Consider the following 12,338-nt stretch of genomic DNA (forward strand, 5'->3'; position numbering starts at 1 on the left):
CTATATTTAGGCTTAAGTAAAAAAGTGCATGTAGTTGAATGTTGTCTTCTTTCCTTCCTTCTTTCTTCTATCCTAGCTTATATATATTTTCTAAAAATTTCTACAATAAGTCTATACAGCTTTTATAATACAAAGTTACTTTCAAAAAAGCAAGAACAAAATAGCTGACAATTTGTGTGACCACAAGTCAATATACACCAACTCTGAGAAAAAGGCCGTTGTATTCAGAGTTATCCAGGTGACAGGCTGAGCAGCTTTCTGTCCCCACATTTTGGGAGGCACATGCAAAAAGCAGGAGGCACTAGAGGAGGAAACCCAGGTAGGTGAAGGATTCAAAGGATAGTCTTAGGAGAAAGGGATGAAGAGACCAGCGGGCCAGGGCCTGCCTGAGACACTGCAGAGGCTTTCTGGGCCCAGGGTAGGGCAGGATGAGCAGGCTTTTACAGCACCTTCTGGAACCCAGCCGTCTGGACTCAAGGACCGATTACCTGCAATGTCCTACACTGGGTGAGCCCCACACCTCCCACAGGTCCTCCCACTCAGCCCCCTCCTGGAGTTGGGTGTCCCACTCACCGTGGGGATGAACTGAATTTCATAGGCATCCACAGGGCCGGCAGCCCGGGTCCACTCTGTTCGAACCGTCGTTTCCTCCAGGAGGTGCATCCTCATGCCCTCGATTGCTGGCACCTCTGCCCAGAAGAAGAGGTAGACGCTGGTTAGCCAAAAGTAGCCACCCTCTACCGCATCATCACAGCCCTCCCTTCCCAGAGCAACATCAAGAGGCCCATCAGGGCTCCTACTCCCTCCTCTCTGGGTGGGGGAAAGTGGGCAGAGGCCTGAGTAGGGGCAGTGGTTCATTCCAACCCTGGCACAGCAGGGCCTGGGATTCTTCACCCGGAAACACAGAGTCTGGCTTAAGGCAACTGAAGGGGCTGGGACCTCCTCACCAAGGATCTGAAGGCTGGTCCAGCCTGCTGGCATGCCCCATGGTTTTGCTGCCCCTGGTCATGATGGTTCCTCTGACTGTCCCCATCCCCCACCCTCCCCAGTCCGAATATATGACCTCCTGAACTCTTCCTCTAGGTCCATGGGACCCTAGCCCCAGTCTGGGCCTTCCCACCAACTCCTGTTCCCAGAAGCCCAGTCCCCTACGGTAGGGAGCATATTGGAGAAAGCTGCCTGCTCACCTTCCCCACAGTCCTCGCCTGCGTAGCCATCTTGGCAAACGCATCTGCCCTCCTGGCACTCTCCCCGGCCGCGGCAATCCCCGGGGCACGTCTGGATGGCGCAGTCGGGCCCGCGGAAGCCTTCCACACACACACACTGGCCTGCGCGGCACAGCGCCCGTGGCCCGCAGCCCCCGGGACAGGCGCTGGAAGGGGGCTCTTCCTGCCCACAGTCCTCGCCGCTGTAGCCTGCGTGACAGAGGCACACTCCCTGCACACAGCGCCCGCGGCCCCGGCAGTCGGCGGGGCAGGTGCGGGTGGCACAGGTGGGGCCAGTGTACCCTGCGTCACACACGCAGTGCCCATCTTCACAGCGGCCGCGCCGATGGCAGTTGGCGGGGCAGGTTCGGAGGCTGCAGTCCTCGCCCCTGAAGCCCTCCCAACAGGTGCACACGCCGTCCTGGCACACGCCTCGCTGGCTGCAGTCGCGCGGGCACCGCCTCACGCCGCAGTCCTCGCCCTCGTAGCCATCGTCGCACACGCAGCGCCCGTCCAGGCACTGGCCGTGGCCTCGGCAGCCCCCGGGGCAGCTGAGCGCTCCGCAGTCCTCGCCCTCGTAGCCCACGTTGCACGCACACACGCCATCCTCGCAGCGGCCGCGCCCGCGGCAGTCCGCGGGGCACCGACGGCTACCGCAGTCCTCGCCGGTGAAGCCCGGGTTGCACATGCAGCGGCCATCCACGCAGCGCCCGCGCCCACGACAGTCACCGGGGCAGGTGCGCGTGCCGCAGTCCCGGCCAGTGTACCCGGGCCAGCACACGCAGCGGCCGCTCTCGCACCGGCCACGGCCTCGACAGTCCCCGGGGCAGCTCCGCACGCCGCAGTCGTCGCCGCTGTAGCCCGCGTTGCACACGCACACGCCGTTCTCGCAGCGCCCGCGACCCCGACAATCGCGCGGGCAAGCGCGCCCGCCGCAGTCAGGCCCAGTGTACCCGGGCCAGCACACGCAGCGGCCGTCCTCGCAGTGGCCTCTTTGGCTGCAGTCCCCGGGGCAGCTGCGCACGCCGCAATCGTCCCCGCTGTAGCCCGCGTCGCAGATGCACTCGCCGTCCTCGCAGCGCCCGCGGCCCCGGCAGTTGCGCGGGCAGGTCCGCGTGCTGCAGTCCTCGCCCGCGTACCCAGGCCAGCACACACAGCGGCCGTCCACGCAGCGCCCGCCCTCGCCACAGTCCCAGGTGCAGCTGCGCGTGCTGCAGTCCTCGCCGGTGTAGCCGGGGTCACACACACAGCGTCCGTTTTCACAGCGTCCCCTCTGGCTGCAACCGCGAGGGCAGCTCTTCACCCCGCAGTCTTCACCCGTGTAGCCGGGCTCACACACACAGCGTCCGTTTTCACAGCGTCCCCTCTGGCTGCAACCGCGAGGGCAGCTCTTCACCCCGCAGTCTTCGCCAGTGTAGCCCGCGTCGCACACGCAGCGCCCGTCTTCACAGCGGCCCCGCTGGCTGCAGCCTCGAGGGCAGGTGCGCTGGCTGCAGTCGTCGCCTGAGAAGCCGAGGCGGCACACGCACACGCCTTTCACGCAGCGCCCGTGGCCTTGGCAGTCCCCGGGACAGGAGGGCCAGCCGCAGCTGGGGCCAGTGTAGCCGGGGAAGCACACGCAACGGCCGCGGACACAGCGACCCTGATCGTTGCAGTCGTCAGGACAGGACTCTAAGGCTGCGGGCGACGACGAGGAGGAGGGGGGCACCGTGGCGTCCGCGGGGTCCGAGCAGGTGGGCCCACCCCAGCCTGGTTCGCAGGAACAGGCGCAACGGCTCAGGTCAAACACGCCATGGAGACTGCAGAGGCTGCGAACGTCTGTTTGGCCTGGAGCAGGAGGGCGGGAAGGGCTTCAGTCTTTGGGGAGGGGGGACCCTCCGGGGGGCGGGGGAGTTCAGCAGGGCCAGCTTCATTTCATAAGGCCATTTTAGCTCTAAGCTGCTTCTTGTTCCATATGTGTGACCTCCAAGGTTCCTAGCATATACTTGGGGAGAGGGGCTCACATCTAGCCCCACTGGACTCACCAACTTTGTGCCCAGGCACAGACCTCAGGTAACGGGTGCATGCCCACCCTAGGGCAAGGAAGGGGCACCTTTTTCTATTTTATACCAAGGCCCCTATGGGCTAGCAACGCCCAGCCCACCCTGGCCTGCCTCTCCATCTTCCTTCCGTCTGTGCCCCTCCTGTGATCACCTGCTCACCTGTACCAGCCTGGGCAGCCGTGGAACAACATCCCCCTGTGCACTGTTCCTTGAGTCCCTTCACCAACTCCTCCAGGATCTCCAGCCGGATTCTCAGGGCCTGCACCTCTGAAGCAGGGGCTGGGGGCTCAGTACCCGGGGGACAGCCACAGCCAGCTGAAGGGGGCAGGTTAATTCGGTGGGTGAATACCACCTGCTTCTCCCCTCCCTCTACTGTGTGCTCATAAAGCTGAGAGGAAGGGTTTCCTCTTCCTGCCACAGCTGTGCGGCCCCCTGGCTGGGGAGGGGGCCGTGGGGCTGGAAGTGTCACATTTGACCTTGGAGAGAAGGGGCCTGCTCTGGCTGTGCCCAGCAGCACCAGGAAGGCCAGGCTGGTGGTCAGGGGACATTGGGCTGGCATCACTCAGGAGGCTACAGGGAGAAAAGGCAAGTGTGAGAGCAGCTTGGCAAAGAGGCAAGATGGAACCCCCCACCCCACACACATACCCACAGTCCCACATACCCACAACAAGTAACCCACCCCACTCACATGTATAAAAAATCCACATTCAGCCCGACTATAAGGGATAGCTCCCTGTGCAGATCTGGTCTCTCCTTCTCTCTGATGTCATTTTGTCCTGTGGTTGTTAGTTGCCCTGGAGTCGATGCCAACTCAGGATAACCCCATGTGTACAAAGTAGAACTGCTCCATAGGGTTTTCAAGGCTCTGGCCTTTCAGGAGCAGATAGCCATACCTGTCTTCGGAGGCGCCTCTGAGTGGGTTCGAACAGCCCACTTTGTAGCCAGTAACCGAGCACTTAACCATTTGTGCCACCCTCTGATTCCTGCCTTTTCACTGTGCTCTATCTAGCTGCACTGGTTTTTTTATTTGTCCCACAAACACTACACGCTTACAGTAGCCTAAGGGCCTTTGCACTGGATAGTCCTTCTGTCTGAAATGCTCTCTCCTCAGCTCTCAAAGGCTGGCTCCTTCTTGTTTAAATCTTGATGCACAAGTCATCGGCTCTGAGGTTGATCCATAATCGGAAGCAGTCTTCCATCACTCTTCACCATAATAGCCTGCTGATGTTCTTCACGGCAGGCACTGCTGCCTGAATCACCTGTTTGCTTGTTTGCTCCTTTCTCCCTCTACTAGAGCAGGTGCTCTGTGAGAACCCGGACCCCATCTGTCCCATACTGCTGTATTCCCGTGCCTGGCACACCAGGCCATCCAGCAAATTCATGTGGAATGAATTAGCGGATGAGTATCTAAGTCCAGTCCTTCCATCAGCTCCTACCTACTACCTTCTCAGAAATTTTAAATGTAAATTATCCTCTGCTTCTCTTATCCAATACCTCACTTGCAACAGGATCTTCCCATCAGCTTTATGTGAGCTGATAAAAAATACAAATTGCTATTAACTTGGACTTAGGGTGACCCCACGAGTTTCAGAGTAGAATTGCACTCTATGAGGTTTTCAACGGCTGTAATCTTATGCAAGGAGATTGCCAGGCCTTCCTTCTGCAGCATCACTAGGTGAATTTGAACCACCAACCATTTGGTTAGTAGTTGAGTGCAAAACTTTTGCATCATCCAGGAACATTATATGAGCTTATATCTCTCCTGTAATCCCCCCACCAAGAAAAAAAAGAGACAAAACAAAAACCCTCTTCCATGACCAGCTATCAAGACTTACAAAGCTACAGTAAATAAAACCATGCAGAACTGGTACAAAGACAGACAGAGGGAATAGACTGAAGTCCTGAAGAAGACCCACACATATATGGTCACTTGATACCACTGCAACTGAGTAGAGAAAGGATGGTTGTTTGGAGAAAGGATGGTTGTTTTGATAAATGATGCTGGGTGGAAAATAAATGAATTGATGTCTACCTCATATCCACATATAGAAATTAATTTGAGATGGACTGTGGACCTAAATGTGAAATGTCAAATAATACTTTCAGAACAATACGTTATAGAAGAAAACATAGGGGAAAGTCTGTATGACCTTGGAGTAGGCAAAGTTTTCTTAAATGGAACACACACACAACCTAGCCATAAAAAGGGATTCATACACTGGAGCTCATTAGAATTGATAACTTATGTTCATCAAAAGACACCATTAAGAGAATAAAAAGGAAAGCCACAGTCTGAGGGGACTATGTGAAACATGTGAGAAAATATCTGACAAAGGATTAAAATCCAGAATAAAAAAACTTCTACAAAACAAACAACAAACAAAAGGAAAGCAATCCAATTTTTTTAAATTGGCTAAAGACTTAAACAGGCACTTCACAAAAGAATCTTCTTAGAGGGCGAACCCACCACCCATCTGTCAATTTGTTGTACTGTGGTGGCTGATGTGTTGCTATGATGCTGGAAGCTATGCCCCCAGTATTTCAAATGCCATTACGGTCACCCATGATGGACAGATTTCAGTAGATCTTCCAGACTAAGACAGACTAGGAAAAAAGGCCTGGCAACATAGTTCATAAAATTAGCCCATGAGTCACAACAGAATATTGTCTGATATGATGTTGGAAGGTGAGCCCCTTAGGTTAGAAGGCACTCAAAATACACAGTGCCCACAACCATGGACTCAAGCATAACAAAATCATGGAGATGGCACAGGACCAGGCAATGTTTCATTTTGTTGTGCATAGGGTTGCCAAGAGTTGGAGTTGACTCAATAGCAACTAACAAGAATAGCAACAATAACAAAGGGACAATAAAGATATGAAAAGGTATATTATATCACTAGTCATCAGGCAAATACAAATTAAACCCACAATGAGATGCCATAAACATCCAACAGAATGGCTAAAAATAAAAGGACTGTCATTGCCTGATATTGGCAAGAAAGTGAAGCAACTGCAATTCTTCTCCATCCCTGCAGGAGCATGCTTTCACACAACCGTTTAGAACACCGTTTGGAGGTATCTACTGAAGTACAACCAGAATGCTCCTTAGAAGCAAGGATGGCGAGACTACGTCTCACATGCTTTAGACATGTTGTAAGGAGGGATCAGTCTTTGGAGAAGGACATCATGCTTGCTAAAGTAGAGGGTCAGCAAAAAAGAGGAAGGCTCTCAATGAGATGGACTGACACAGTGGCTGCAACAATGCGCTTAAGCATAACAATTGTGAGCATGGCACAGGACCGAGCAGTGTTTCTTTCTGTTGTACATAGGGTGGGTATGAGTTAGAACCAACTCAATGGCACCTAATAACAACAACTAAGAACTGAAGCATATAGCCTATAACCCAGCAATTCCACTCCTTGGTAAATATTCAAAAGAAATGAATGCATATATCTCCCTTGAAAAGACATGTACAAAAATATTCATTTATTTATTCATACTAGCCAAAAACCGGGAACAACTCAAGTGTCCATTAATAGTAGAATGCATAAATAAATTGCAGTGTATTCGTACAATGGAATACTCTACTGCAATGAAAATGAACACCCTATTGCTACATGTAACAAAATGGATGAATTTCATACACATAATGCGAACATAATGCCTGACAAAAGCAATCGCCTCCTAGCTGGTCCCTCTGCTTCCACTCTTGGCTCCTACATCTCACAGCACTCAGACTGATCTTTTCAAAAGGCCACTAGAATGTCCCTCTCCTCCTTAAAACTCTCCAGTGTCTCCCTTCCAAATTCTTAGACACTGACAGACAGCCCTGCATCATCTGACCCCTGCTGACCTCTCCTACATCATTTTTCGTAACCTTTCCCTCCCTCTCTCCACTCCAACCCCACTGGCCGCCTTCTAAGTTTCTCATAGTTTTTTTTAATATATTATTGTGTTTTAGGTGAAAGTTTACACAGCAAATTAGATTCCCATTCAACTATTCATACACAAATTGTTCCATGACATTGGTTACAGTCCCCATAATATGTCAGCATTCTCATCATTTCCACCACACTTGCCCCATCCCTCCAGTTTCCCTGCCCCTCTTTTCCTCCTCATCTTTGTGTTTGGGTAAATGTTGACCATGTGGTCTTGTACAGTTGATTGTTTAAAGGAACACATTCCTCATGGGTGTTATTGTTTATTTTATAGGCCAATCTATTATTTGGATGAAAGGTGACTTCCAGGAGTGGCTTCAGTTCCAGGTTATAAGGGTGTCTTAGTGTGACATCCAGTCTCTATCAGCCCAGTAAGTCTGGTATTTTCTATGAATTTGAGTTTCGTTCTACATTTTTCTCCCACCCTAACCAGGGCCTTCTATTGTGTTTGCGGTCCCAAAAGTCAGTAGTAGTATCTGGGCACCATCTAGTTCTTCTGGTCTCAAGCTAGAAGAAGCTGTAGTTCATGTAGACTAATTTCTATAGACTAATTTCTCCCTTGAGTCTTTGGTTTCATTCATTACCCTTTGCTTCAGACAGGAGGAGACGAACAGTTGTATCTCAGATGGCCACTTGCAAGCTTTTAAGACCCCAGATGCTACTCACCAAGCTAAGATGTAGAACATTATCTTTATGAACCAAGTTATGCCAATTGACCTAGTTGTCTCATGAGACTATGGTCCTGAGCCTTCGAACCCAGTAAATCAATTTCACAAGGTGTTTGGATATGTCCAGGGGGTATCCATAACAGTGCCCCCATGTGCTTTATTGTATATATGAATATATATGCAGCACAAACATGTATACACACATGCCCACAAATACACCTGTCTATGTACATGCGTGTACTCTCATATGCCTTCCCACATCTATATAACATACATAGCTACCTATGTAACCACTCACACGTTTTCCTTGTTATTAGTGTTGTTGCAAAATTGTATACGTTATAGCATTTATTGTAGTTGTCCTTCATTCTTGCGTACCTCTCAGTGTCTCCATTTACTCTCATACTCTTTATGTTCCTTCCCAATCTCAAACCTTTATATATGCTGTTCCCCCCATGGGGAACACTCTTCTTTCTCACTTGGTCTTCTCACTCTTCAGGTCTCAGCTCCACAACACTTCCTCAGGGAAGCCTTTCCTGGCCAGGTAAGGTCCTCCATCAGGTGATATCACAGCATCATGTAATTCTCATTTGTAGCATTTATAACAACTTGTAATTGTATATTTATTTGTGGGATAATTTTACTATTTTCTTGCCCACCTTCAATCATGCCCGCTAGCCTCTCTGGCTCATGTGGCAGGCATGGCACCTGTTTCTTTCTTGGCTATTGTATCCTTGCATCTGGCACAGAGTAGGTGCTCAATAAATATTTATTAAATATATGAATGAACGAAAAATTCAATTTAAGCCCAGGACCAGCATCAGGGCTGAAACCAAGAACAGGACCAAGGTCAGGGCTAGGACCACGGACAGTGTCTGGGACTGGAAGTCCATTAGAAACAGTAGCCAGGACAGAAGCGGAGCCAGAGACGAGGCCAGGGGCGGGAATCTGGCAGGGCCAGAATGGTACAAGCACTTTGGAAAACTCTTTGGCAAAATCTAGTAAATTTATTAAAGCTGAACATACGCAAACCCTATGACCTGGCAATTCCCCTCCTAGGAATATACCCAACATAAGAGAACTATTCATAATAGCCCCAAACTGGAAACCACCCAAACGTCTCACATCGGTAGAATGTATATATACATTGTGGTTTATTCACACAGTGGGATAAAACACAGCAGTGAGAACGAACTACAACTGTCTGCAGGAGCATGGATGGATCTTGCTAATGTGAGATTGAGCAAAGGCAGCCAGACATAACAGAGTACATGCTGTATAATTCCATTTATATAAACTTCAAGGAGAAACAACATTAATCGATAGTGTTCCAAGTCAGGAGTGATTACTTTTGAGGGGTAGTGAACAGAAGGGGCATGGTGGCGGTGGGGGGCAAGGGGGTGGGGAGCGGATTCTAAGAACACTTTAACACTGCATTTTTTTATCTGGGTGCTGGTTATCCAGTTGTGTTCATTTGTGGAGTTCACTAGGCAAGGATTGGGAAGCACAGACAGATGAGAGTTAGAGAGGGATGGCAGTGGGATGCCCAGGTGAGATAGGAGAGGGGGCTGCAGTGGACAAAGAAGTGTGGAGGGGGGCAGGTCAGGATTCAGTCTAGGCAAAGGGTTGAGGAGAGATGTGAGCAGCAATGAGAAATGAACTACAACTACTAAAGGTGCCCAGCTCTGTGAGATGAGAGAGGCTGGAGAGAGAGGAGGGTGAGGAGGCTTGGTGAGGAGGGAGGGGACTGTGACCCCCCCCAACACACACACATACACACAAATATTTCCTGGCTACCTACTCTTAAACTTCTCCTCTGAGTCAGAGAAAAGGGAGTTTCCAGGGCTACCAGCCAGTGAGAGATGGAAGGGAGCTGGGCATCAGGGACAGAGTGTTTCCACGCAGAGAGGCAGCCCAACTTGGGCTCTGGCGGAGAGGCTTGGCATGAGGTGACCTGCCCTTTCCCGTGACCTTCATCCCTTCTCTCAGCTTGGGGTGTAGCCTTCGTTAAGAGGTGGGCTCTGATCTACCTTCAAATCCTGTCATCCTCTGTCTACGGCAATGCAAATTACCTCCACATCAACCGTGGCGACCTGTGCATACACAAATACAGGCACACATGTACACATATGAATATACATGTGTGTACTCATCCACATAAGGTACCTGGGTGGTGAATGCGGTTTGCGGTTGATGACTAAAGGTTGTTGGTTCAAACCCACCCAGCAGTACCACAGAAGAAAGGCCTGACAGTCTGCTTCCTTAAAGATTACAGACATGGAGCAGTTCTACTTTGTAACACCTGGGGTCGCCAGGAGTTGGAAGGCACTCCAAGGCGAAGAGTTTTGTTTTTTTGATTCATCCACATATATAAATGTGAACCCACTTGTACACATACACACACACACCCGAATAAGCCTGCATTTTCACAGATGTGCACACACACAAAACCTCCCTTTCATGTTTTCCTCTACACCCAGTCATTGGGTGATGCCTAAAGAAGCTGATTTCTCATGGGCTCAGATGGGGCAGCTGTGCCAGTCAAAGAACCTGGTTGCAGTGAGGAGAATCAAACAGGAGGCCCTCTCCCAAGTGGGGAATGGATACAAGGTGCCCCTATACTTTTTCATGTCCCTGGAGGCCTTTGGGAGTTTCCAGTTCCCTCCCCCTGCCACTCCTCCCCCCCCAATCCTCCCCCAGGCAAGCGGACCCTGCATTCCTCCCCAGTGTGGGGGAGGTAGAGAGGAGTTACCTGCAGAAGGAGAGAAGGGAGCCCAGCAGCCTCTCTGGGAAGCTGGTGAGGCCACTGTGAGAAGAGAGGCGTGGCCCCACAGACCACATCCCTAAAGCCTCCTCCTCCATCCCCCTCACCCTGCCCCGCCATGACCCTCTCCCCAGCCAGCTCCTATAGGCAACATGTGGAAGAATTCCACTGGTCTTTCAGCACTGGACAAGCAAAGAATTCGGATATCTCTTGTGTCTCCCCCTCGCTGCTCACTGCGCCCCCACCGCTGTGTCCGGGGTGCCTCTCTGCAGTGGATGGGTGGCGTGGCCTTACCCGCCTGGCACCTTCCCCATAGTTGGAGGGCTGGCAGGGGGGTGTCTTCCCAAGCTGTGACTCAGTGTCCCGGGTATTCAGTGTTGTGGCCAACTTTGACACTTTCCTAATCAGGGACTGTAGGTCCCAAGGGGTGGGGAGAGGGGCTGGCTTCCACGAAGGATGTTCCAGAAATGGGGGTTCTATCCCTACCCCCATGCCTCCCTCCACTCCTCTTGCCACGCACCAGCTAAATCTGGAAATGAGGGCTGAAGGTATAAGTATTCTGGGAGTGGTCACGTGAGAGGAGAGGGGTTACGGGGGGGGGGTCCCAGGTACTGGGAGGGAGCCTCATGGGAAGGGGTGCCAGGGAGGGGCCAATTGGGAGATCCAGATGTCCCTTATCCTGTGGAGCTAATGTGCCAGGTGAATGGAGAAATTAAAAGATTTCCACACCTCCAGCGAGAAAAGATCAGGCGACAGCGACAGACCAGAAGGCAGTTTGGGGAATTGAGGTGTTAAGTCCCCAGGGATTTGGAGGCAGGGCCAGGGGGATCTGAGAAGCAGGGGCGGGACCTGGAAGCGGCTGACCAGCAGCTGCGGTGTTTCCGAGTTGCTTCCCAGTAGTTCCCCTCAGTTCCACTTCCAGCTGTTTCCAAGCCATTAAATTCTTTCCAGGCGAGATAAGGGGCCCGCCTGCCCCACCCAGGGCGTGTCACGTATATGGGGAGGTGGGGTGTTGCAGTTCAGACAGACAGAAGCAAGGGAGCCTGGCAGGAGGATGGAGGGAGCCCCCGTGTCCCGGGGGCATCTCTCAGCCGTCCCAGCCCCGCTGAACCATGAGTCATGGGTACAGAGCTCTCAACCAAAAACAAGTTTCAGGATCCTCTCTGCAGGCTCCGTGCCCTCCCCACACCTGGGTGCCCTGATTTGCCCCTATTTCAGCATTTCTTAAAGGCGCAAACCTCCAGACTTCCCTCCCAGGCGCTGCAACCCATGCACTGCCACCTGGGGAGTCCCCATGTGGACGCCCACAGAAGCCCCCTCTGGCACCTCCCGGAGCTCCGGCTCACCGCTCACAGCCACCAGCACTTTCCTCCTGAGCTTCAGGTGGTCACCAGTCTTGTCCCCAACCCCATCATTTTCAGGGACCCAGCAGCCCACGTACCGATAACTGCCTCCATCCTGGTGCCACCACCTGACCAATGTGTCCCATGGCTTGTCCCCAGACCCTCTCAGGTACCTGCATCCGGTCTAAACCCTTGCATTCCCACCCTGCCCAACAAACACACCACCTTGTCCTCTCAGACACACCCTCCACAGGGATTCTGGTTCCCAGTGCCTGGTCCTACTTCCCCTGACAGAAAGCCCCTGCCCTGGGAGGGACCCCTGAGAACTGTGCCCTTTACCCGGGGGTGGGGGTAGGATAGACACCCCCTGACCTT

General features: G+C 52.2%; 1 protein-coding gene across 1 annotated transcript in view; it reads right to left on the reverse strand.

Annotated features, from left to right (window-relative positions):
* TNXB (tenascin XB) overlaps positions 1–12,338 on the reverse strand; it is a 72,200-nt gene that overhangs the window by 54,080 nt on the left and 5,782 nt on the right. Inside the window, exons 2-4 of the mRNA XM_064283993.1 lie at positions 3,407–3,817; positions 1,188–3,032; positions 574–689 (exon numbers count right to left, since the gene is read on the reverse strand). Coding sequence (XP_064140063.1) covers positions 574–689; positions 1,188–3,032; positions 3,407–3,806 — 2,361 coding nt within the window. The 5' untranslated portion in view covers positions 3,807–3,817. The remainder of the gene's footprint in view (positions 1–573; positions 690–1,187; positions 3,033–3,406; positions 3,818–12,338) is intronic.

The sequence above is a fragment of the Loxodonta africana genome, chromosome 1 (genome assembly GCF_030014295.1).
Source record: "Loxodonta africana isolate mLoxAfr1 chromosome 1, mLoxAfr1.hap2, whole genome shotgun sequence".
NCBI lineage: Eukaryota > Metazoa > Chordata > Mammalia > Proboscidea > Elephantidae > Loxodonta > Loxodonta africana.